Genomic DNA, 10,401 nt, shown 5'->3' on the forward strand with positions numbered 1-10,401 from the left:
GGTGAAATCTGTCAGGAAACACTAAACTCCAATTGAAAGGCAATGGTTTCTGCAAAATTTGGGCAAAGACTAAATGCGCCAACTCTTGCTTAACAGACGCTGGAAACACAGATTTGCATAAAGTAAATAAGCCAAAACCAACTTTTTTCAATTGATGTGTCCACATCTGTGAGGAAACGCTAGAATGCAGTTCATACCCGTTGTTTCCTGCGATATTTGGCCAGAGAGTGAAATGCGCCAAGTCTTTCTCAACTCGCCCCGAAAACATGGTTTGGCAAAAGGCATCAGGAAACAAATCTAAAGTAGTTGTTTCGAATACATTGTGCTTCAAGTAAACGCCAAAATCCAGTTGATACCGAATGTTTCTTGCAAAACTTTAACAGCAAGTAAATTGCACAAAGTCTTGCTCAGCTCGCGCTAACTACGGTTTTGGTAAAAGTACCTGCAAACCAGCCAAATCCAACCTTTTTGAATAGATTGTGTTAAAATCTGTGAAAGAACTCCAAAATTTACTTGAGACCCAATGTTTCTTCCGAGATCTAGCCAGAGACTGTAATGCACCAAGTCTTGCCCAACCGGCGCTAGAAATACGGTTTTGCCAAAAGTATCTGCAAACAATGGAAAACGAAGTTTTTTTTTATTAGATTGTGGTAAAATATGTGAGAAAACACCAAGATTTTCTTGGGAACTTGTCTGTCCTATAAAACTTTGCCACATAGTGTGAATTCCGGCAAGTCTTGCTCGGCTTGCGCCAAAAGTTCAGTTTTAAAAAACGTATCTTCAAACAATCCAAAACCAATTTCTTGTACTAGATTGTGTTGAAATCTGTAAGAAAACACTAAAATTTGGTTCCCACCGGATGTTTGCTGCGAAATTTTGTTAGAGAGTAAAATACGGCAAGTCGTACTCAGCTCCGGCTTAAAATACGCTTTTGGAAAAGTTATTTGCAAAAGAGTCAAAACCAATATATTTGACTAGATTGTGTCCAAATCTGTGAGAAAACACTAAAGTATACTTGAGACCAGATATTTCCTGCATAATGTTGCCAGAGAGTGAAATGGGCAATACCTGTATGAGACGCGATATCTGTATGAGTAATATACACACAATATCTGTATGAGACGGTGGCGGAGAAGTGATACGAATGTTTGTCCAACCTGCGTGCCAAACACATAGCACGCCATGCCACAGGAATATTAACGGGTATGGTCACCGCTTTATACCACTCCATCAACATTTGTTGACCGAGTGAACGTTTTTCCATACCAGGATAATTAAAGTAATAATTTTTTTAATTATTATTATTATTATTAAACATGTGTGCGGTTCTTTGGAGATGTGTCGCAGAAGTGGCGATGTTCTGGCTGATTCTCAGCGACAACGTGAAAACAGGGAGGAGGATGTTGAGGACGACCTGGTAAAAGACCTCGATTTGTCAAGCAAGGTTAGTCGGCGCACCTTCTTACTAGCTTTATTGGTAAGTGCTTTGGCGTTCATTTTAAAGAAGTCAATAAACTAAATTGCCCACTTCTTATCTTACTTAGGATCCGGAAACAGATGAAGAGGTGACCATAAGCCAAAGAAGAACTGGGGAGGAGTTAAGCAGCGAAGACCTGCCAAAGACAGAAGAGGACTAGGCGAAAAGCCCACCGAAGCCTGTAGTGAAACAGAAATAAACACGTGAAAAGACCAAAAGATATAAACACGTGCGCAGGTACTGTAGGGTTCCAGCTAGTCTCCTTCGCAGCCGCACGGGCCGGAGTCACGGAACGCTCCCCGTCCCCACACGGCTGCTTCAAACCGACATACATTCCTTTCTGTTTGTGTTGCGCTTTTGTTTGCTCGGACCAATGAGATAGTTGTCATTGTATACGCTGCACCAATCACACGAGAGGTTATGTTTTGTTTCGCGGGAAAACCCTTGCGGGTCATTACTTTTGAAGTTCTATAAACTTATATAAAATAATACTAATAGTATGACTAAAAAGATCTTATTGCATAAATTAACCCATTTGCTGGCTATAAAATATAAACCTATTGTTTGTAATTTCATGCCTCTCAGTTAAAAGTGAATGCTTAATGTCTGCTGGGATGTTTTCTATTAAATACAGTTCCTAAGAAAGTGTACACTGTTATCTTTCTCTCTAAAATATTGTATTTCCAACTGATGTTTGTTTCTCCCAACAGGTTCCCCTTGGACTTATATTCAAGGATGAGAATGTTAATGAGGTCATGCTGGAAATTTTGCAAAGTTTCTACACCTATCTCCCCAACTCTAATGATGCAGCCATTGGAGTAAATGGACAGCTGTTTCCAGGTGACCAGTTGACTGTGGAGAGAGCTGTCAATGTAATAGCTTCAGTGGCAAATGGACTAACACCACAGGATCGCTTGGATGGGATTCACTTGCAACCTGGGGATTGGCATGCCTCAGGGAAATTACTAAGTGTAAGTGTCCATATTGGTGTACTTGAATTACAGTCAAGTCCATTTAAAACACGATGGAGGGTCAATTATTATGATCTGGTATGCACATCAGCAGATATACTTCACTTCTCATTTTTTACTTGCCAAATTGATGAGGGAATATACAACATAAAGGTGAACTTCTGAAATTCAGAGCTATTTGTAAATAAAGAAGCAAATATCCAGATAACTTCTGCTGAGCTCTCAGAAAAAGATAATTTCCCAACAAGTATTGCTTAAAGCCATGTTTTGTCCATCATCTGGGGTGCTTAGCTCAAAAGCTACATGTATGGTCCTCTTAATTCACCTCCCACTTTCTCAATATTTTTTTACTAAAGGAAATACTCTGTAGACTTCATTTTATCTTAAAGTGTGAATAAAATGAAGTGAACTGAACTATGACTAAGACTGCAATAGCATGTCTTGACAATACATACATACATACATACTTTATTTATTCCAGAAGCAGACTATGTATACACTAAGAGGAAATGGAAAATATGCTTCCAGAAAAGGAAGTTAAGAGGTTATCCCTATGTGAAAACTCCCTAAAAAATAAGTCTAAATGAAAATAAAATACTTAGTTATAATTAAATATTTAAATACAATTTAAGCTGAGATTTAAAATGCTGAAGATTATCAGCTTCCACTATGTTTCTTGGTAATTCATTCCATAATTTAACAATCCTAATGAAGAACGAATGTTTATAACAATTAAGTCTTGCTGGTTTGACGTAAAGTTTGTACTGATGATTTGCTCTCGTACATCTAGTTGTGGCAAAATCAAAAAAGGTTCCAAAATCTAAATGGTAAAAACCAAAAACAATTTTATAACACTCAATTAAAGATAGATAAGTTCTACGGTCAGAAAGAGTAGGCCATTTTAGCAATTTGCATCGGTCTTCGTAGGACATGTCTCCTTTGCGTTGATTTAAAGCAAGTCTTGAAGCTCTTCGCTGTACATTCTCAAGAGCATGGATGTCCTTGACGAGGTAAGGACACCAGACAGGTACCACATATTCCAAAATTGGCCGTACAAGAGATTTGTAGAGCATAGAAAAAATATTTGCATTAGCGGTGCCTATCGAGCGTTTAATAGAACCTAGGACTTTATTCGCTTTGTTCACAGTTATACCAATGTGGTTACTCCATGAGAGGTCCTTAGTTATTATAACACCGAGATCTTTAAATTTATCTACGTCTTTCAAGGGCTGTCCAAAGAAATAATTGGTCACTGACTTATCACGTGAATGTGTAATTCGCATAGATTGACATTTATCCGCGTTAAAACGTAATTGCCATTTACAAGCCCATTCGCCAATATTGGTAAGATCTTCCTGAAGACGCTGACAATCTGTGATCGGGTCAATTATCTCTCTATAGATCTTCGTATCGTCTGCATATAATTTGATTGTGGACGATACACATTCTGTTATGTCATTAATATACAGCAAAAACAATAAAGGCCCAAGGATGGTCCCCTGTGGAGTGCCGGAGGTTACATACGACCAATCAGAACAAGATCCCCTGATAACTACACGTGGACAGCATTATTATTGATTTATGTTATTTGTGTTGTTGTTTTGAGTTGATCTATTCAAGATTCTATAGTGGCTCCTCAGCTGTTGACCAGTGTACCATGTTTGCGGACCGTACAGTGATAAACAGGAGGAATGTTTGTAGTGATGTCAAGTCAGCATACAGGGCAGACAGGGATTTTCTATCTACAGTGTTGAAGTCCAGGGTTATTGCTGCTGCCATGAATGTGTTGGGACTTGAGAACAAAACAGGGAAACCATCCAAGTTTGTTCTTCCTCCTAATATTGAAAACCTTCAAGAATGGAAGAAACTCAAACTGCTGCACGAGCTTGCAGCCAAGGTGGTTGATGGTTTCATTTTTCAAGACAGTAGTCATTTGGTGGACCGCATCCTTACGGCTGAAGAAAATCAACAGGTGTTGCAACAGCAAGAGCTGACAGATGATGATAAGTTTCCATGTAGGTTTCCTAGATGTAACGCGAAATACAAATACAAGAAGGAGAGGAATACTCATGAACTTTCTCATGATCCACCATTTGTTGCTGAGGAACCTTCTGTTGAGCTTACCACTGCTATACCTTCACCATCCTTAGACAAACAATACCATGTTGAGGATGTGTACAGTTATAACTGTGCTGTTATGACTGATGCCATCTTATATTTCAATTTCCTTGATGCCATAAAGGAAGGTGACGGTGCACGAGTCATGCGGCAGTATAAATACTTTCTTCTCTACCGTAGAGCTGATAAATCAAGATGCACCAAATATGCACTTGAGATTCTATACCAGTTCTTCTTAGTTCATGCCTTGTTGTCAAAGAGGGACAGGTAAAGATTTATTTGGAACCGATTTGTGAACAATCATGGTGTGAAAGGAGGGAAATATCCCCCTTGAAGAAGACATGGAACACAGTAACAATTTTGTTAAGCAAGGGATAAGAAATTTGGGGGCCTAATTTGACAGAGTCTGCAATTTCGCGAGTGTGCAAAGCAGAGAAGGCAACACGCACCATTTTAGACAAACTTGATGGCAGTTTGAACAGACAAATCCAGTCAGGCAAGCATCCAGAAGGTTCACCCGATAAAGACATAGAAGAACTTGTCAACAGGGTTGTTGACCTGGATGTTTTCACAGAAACTGATGGGCGACACTACTAAACGTTCAATGACCTTAAGAGGGACAGACTTGAAGACCTGGATCTATCAAGTCTGTATAAATAGATCAACAAGCACAAAAAACAATATTCAATTGGGCTCACGTGCTAGATGAATCATTTTATTGAGGAATCTTTCTTTCAAAGCCCCAATCCTTTCCGCAAAGTATTCCCCAAAGTGGCAGTTTCATGGCTTTGACTATAGATCAGTAATAATATACACTTAATGTATGGTTCCTGGGGAAACAGTTTCTGTTTTCCTTGAGTCCTTTGTCTCGGTCTCGGGAAACATCAGAACTAAAGGGAAAACAAACTAACAAGTTTCCCAAGGAACCATACATTAACTGCTGGCTACCTCAACATTCTCCAAAGTCACTTAGGGCCTTATTCCACTCACCCCATTAATAATATTCGATAAGATATTAGTCCATGCCAGTCCAAGCGGCTGCGAAAGGAGACTAATAAGATCAAGATTTTATTGAAAAAACAATATATTAGAATGAAGACATGATTACTAACATTTTATAAAATTGCAAAATACAAAGGATCTAATTTGATATAGATCCTAAATTTAGATGTTCGTGGTGATTGTTAATAGGTCACTGTTATTCTTGTGATTGTTAATAAGATCGTTTTATCAGTAAGGCCTCTCATCAGTTTCAGAGACCCTGGCTTTCGGCAAGCAATGGAAATCCACGACTGTGTGTAGGTGAAAATATGAATTTCTAGTGTGTGTTAGCGGTAGGTGCTTGCTTAACTTCAACTAAAGTGAGTCTCTGGCTAGATTTCGGAGGAAACATCGGGTCTCAAGTAAATTTTGGAGGTCTTTCTCAAATTTCAACACAATCTATTCAAAAAGGTTGGTTTTCGTTGGTTTGCAGGTACTTTTTCCAAAATCGTAGTTAGCGGGAGCTGAGCAAGACTTTGTGCAATTTACTTGCTGGCAAAACTTTGCAAGAAACATTCGGTATCAACGAGATTTTAGCGTTTACTTGAGGCACAATCTATTCGAAACAACTGCTTTTGACTCGTTCCCAGATACCTTTTGCTAAACCATGTTTTCGAAGCGAGTTGAGCAAGACTTGGCGCATTTCACTCTCTGGCCAAATATCGCAGGAAACATAGGGTATCAACTGCATTTCAGCGTTTTCTCACAGATGTGGACACAATTTATTGAAAAAAGTTGGTTATGGCTTGTTTACAGATACTTTTTGCAAAACCGTGTTTGCAGCGTCTGTTAAGGAAGAGTTAGCGCATTTAGTCTTTGCTTAAATTTTGCAGAAAACGTTGCCTTTCATTTGGATTTTAATGTTTCCTGACGGTTTTTAATCACAATCCAATGAAAATTGTGCCTCGAAGATAGTTTTTGCAAAACCATGGTTTTCAGCCCGAGTTGAGCAACACTTGTTACTGACTGGCAGGTGATTGGCCGACTCACCTGTTGACTAAATTTCTGATCGACAGCCGAGTGGCTGACTGACTGGCTAACTGACCGGATACGTGACTGCCTGACTGACTGGTTGACTAACTCACCTGTATTTGATGGCTACTTGACTGGTTGACTAACTCATTGGCCGACAGGTGACTGAGTACGTATTTGAGTGGTGTCTGTGTCGCTGACTGGCCCGTTGACTGACTGGCTGAACGACTGTTTCATTAACTCAATGGTTCTTGACTGGCTGACTGAATGGCTAACTGACTTGTTCACCGAGGGGTGACTGAGTGGCCAATTGACTGGTGACTCTCTGGTTGACTGAGAGGTTGACTGACTAGCTAACTAACTGGTTGACTGACTCACTGGTACTTGACTTGCTAGCTAACGTGTTGGCCAACTGGTGACCGAGTAGCTAATTGACTGATGACTGTGTAGTTGACTGGCCGGTCGACTGACTGGCTAAATGACTTGTAGCTCACTGACTACTACTTGACTGGCTAGCTCTATGTTTGTCTAACTCCCTTGCCCACCGAGTGGTGACTGAGTGGCCAATTGACTAGTGACTGTCCGGCTGACTGGCCGGTTGACTGACTGGCTGAATGACGGGGTTGACTTTCTCTCTGGTACTCGAGTGGCTATCTGACTGGCTAACTGACTTAATGACCGAGTCGTGACTGGGTGTTCAATTGACTGGTGACTGTCTACCTGACTTGCTGGTTGACTCACTGACTGGTTAACTGGTTGGCTGACTCACTGGTGCTTGAGTGCCTATCTAACTGGGTAACTGACTTGGTGAGCGATTGGTGACTGAGTGGCTAATTGACTGGTGACTATCTTGGTGAGCGCCCGGTTGGCAGAATGGCTGGCTGACTGGTTCAATGACTCACTGGTACTGGAGTGGCTCTTTGACTGGCTAACTGACTTTCTCACCGAGTGGTGACTGAGTGGCCAATTGACTGGTGACTGTCTCGTTGACTGACTGGCTGCCTAACTGGTTGACTGACTCACTGGTCCCTGACTTGCTATCTGACTGGCTAACTGACTTGCTGACCGACTGGTGACTGGGTATCCAATTCACTGGTGACTGTGTGCCTGACTTGTTGGTTGACTGAGTGACTGAGTAACTGGTTGACTGACTCATTGGTACTTGACTGGCTATCCGGCTGGCTAACTGACCTGCTGAATGACTAGTGACTGAGTGGCCAACTGACTTCTGACGTTCTGGCTGTTTGGCTGGTTGACTGGCTAAGAGACTTGCTCATGGACTCGTGACTGAGTGGCCTATTGACTGTTGACTGTTGGTTGACTGACTGGCTGACTGACTAACTTGAGACTAACTTGCTAGTTGACTGATGACTTGCTTACCAACTGGCTGTTTTTATGACCTGACTGGTTAACTGCATTGTTGACCGACTTGCAAGTGACTGACTGACAGACTGCTGATTAACTGGTTGATTGAGTGGTTAACGACGTATTGACCGACCCAGGGGCACCTAAAGGGCTGACTGACTGGCTTGCTGACCGGCTATGTAACTGATTGGTTGATTTAGTCGTTGGTACCTGACTAGCTAACTGAGTGGTTGATTGCGTTGATGACCCACGGGTGAGGGACTGACTCACTGAGTAATGACTGACTCTGCTGACTGATTTGTCTACTGACCGGCTGAGAGACTGCCTGACAGTCTTACTGGTAGTTGACGGGCAAACAGGCTCTCTGGTTCACTGCCTGTCTGATCGACTGGTTATTGACTGACTAGTTGACTGACTGACTGACTGGTACCTGACTGTCTCTCTGATTGGCTGATTGACTGTCTGACTAACTGACGACCGACTAACTGACTGACTTACTAGTACCTTAGCCGGTGATTGACTCCTTGACTTGTCTTGCTGACGAAACAGTGACTCACTGGCTAACTGACCAGTGAGTGGCGGGCTAACTGACTGGTTCTTAACTGGACAATTGATCACTTGAGTTCCTTGTCGACTGATTTACTGGTACTTGACGGGCTAACCGACTTGGTGACTGATTTGCTGACAAAGTGGTTACTGACTGGCTAACTGACCGGTGAGTAACTAGATAATTGATCGGTTGACTTACCGGTTGATTGACGCACTAAATGACGGACCGGCTAACTGACTCACTGGTACCTGACTGGCTGACTCTGTGCATCAGGACTGACTGCTGATTGACTTCCTAGCTGATTAGTGACCAAGTGTCTGACTAATAGGGTAAATGACTTACTGGTATCTCACTGGCTGACCTGGTGAATTACTGACTGGTTGACATACTTGCTGACCGATTGATATGTTACTGACTGACATGACTTACTCTCAATAGTTGGTGACTGACTGACTGATTGGTTGTATAACTCACTGGTACCGGACTGGCTGACTGTCTGGTTCAGTGTCTTGCTGATCTTCTTCCTATTCATGGCTAACTGACGGGGACTAGGTGTCTGACGGATTAGTCGACTGACTGGCTGTCTCACTGGTAAAGGGAATTGCTGACTCCCTGGTTACTGAGTTGTACACTGCCTGCCGACTGGATGCCTACATGGTTTACTCAGTTGCTGCCTGAAATGGAGACTTACTTAATGGTGCTTTACTGATTATTTGACTGATATAACTGACTGGCTGACCGACTGGTGACAGTTACTAATTGATTGCTGACTGAGAGTCTGACCTCGAAATTGACTTACTCTCTGATTGAATGTTTGACTGAATCAAAAGAACTTAACTGGCTGTAAGATTAGTGTACTGACTTGCTTATCCACTGGTGACTGAGTGGCTTACTGGCAACTGACTGGATGGCTGGCTGGTTGACTGATTGAATGACTGAATGGTTGACTAATCCAGTGGTACTTGAGTTTTTAATTGTTTAAATGACTTGCCTACCGACTGGTGAGTGATTCCCTAATTAACTAACCGACTAATTCACTAACTGACTTCTTGAATCACTGGTCACTGAGTAGCTAATTGATTGCTGACTGAGTGGCTCACGGGCTGGCTTACGGGGCTGAACTTGACTGCTTAGCTGAATGGCTAAATGACTCGCTGACTGATTGGTGACTGTGTGGCTAATCGGTGGTGACTGACTGTTTGGTTGACTTATTGGCTGGCTGAGTTGGTGACTGGCTTATTGGTTCTTGACTGGGTGTATGTCTGGTCGACTGACCAGCTGACTCGATGATTGACTGACCTACTGGTATTTGACTGGCTCTCTATCTGTCTACTTGACTTACTTGACGACTGGTGACTGAGTGGCTTATTGACGGGCTGGTTGATTGACTGAATGAACTGAATGGTTAACTAATTTACTGGCAAGTGACGGGCTATCTGATTGGTTCATTGACTTACTGACCGACTGCTGACTGAGTAACTGAGTGGCCAATGAGACTGGTGACTGATTGGCCTGTTGACTGACTAGCTGACTGAATGGTTGAGCTACTGATTGGTATTTGTCAGGCTATCTGAATGGTTAACTGACTTCCTGGCCGACTGGTAAGTGACTGGCGAGATGAAAGTGTAAGTGATTTACGAGTGATTAGCTCACTGATTAAGCGACTGCCTTACTGACCGAGAAATGATTAAATGGATAACTGACTGGTGACTTACTGGTAGTTGACCGAGTAGCTGACCGAATGTCTTTGCAGTCACTGAGTGGCTGCCTTAATTACTAACTGACAGGTTGATTGACTGGCTGACTTTTTGACTGACTAGTAACTAACTGACTGGGTAGATTGAGATGTAAAATAAAATGCGTCAAGTCAGCCTGTCAAACATTCTGTCAGTCCCTTTAAATGTCAG

At 42.0% G+C, this 10,401-nt stretch overlaps 1 protein-coding gene across 1 annotated transcript; it reads left to right on the top strand.

Annotated features, from left to right (window-relative positions):
* Positions 1–1,336: 1,336 nt before the first annotated feature.
* LOC148720150 (uncharacterized) lies at positions 1,337–4,837 on the top strand. The gene is made up of 4 exons (XM_088737576.1): positions 1,337–1,444; positions 1,545–1,565; positions 2,188–2,601; positions 4,055–4,837. Exons 1-4 carry the CDS (start codon positions 1,337–1,339, stop codon positions 4,835–4,837), a joined length of 1,326 nt encoding a protein of 441 aa, XP_088593702.1.
* Positions 4,838–10,401: the final 5,564 nt, after the last annotated feature.

Source organism: Stylophora pistillata, chromosome 11 (genome assembly GCF_964205215.1).
Source record: "Stylophora pistillata chromosome 11, jaStyPist1.2, whole genome shotgun sequence".
NCBI lineage: Eukaryota > Metazoa > Cnidaria > Anthozoa > Scleractinia > Pocilloporidae > Stylophora > Stylophora pistillata.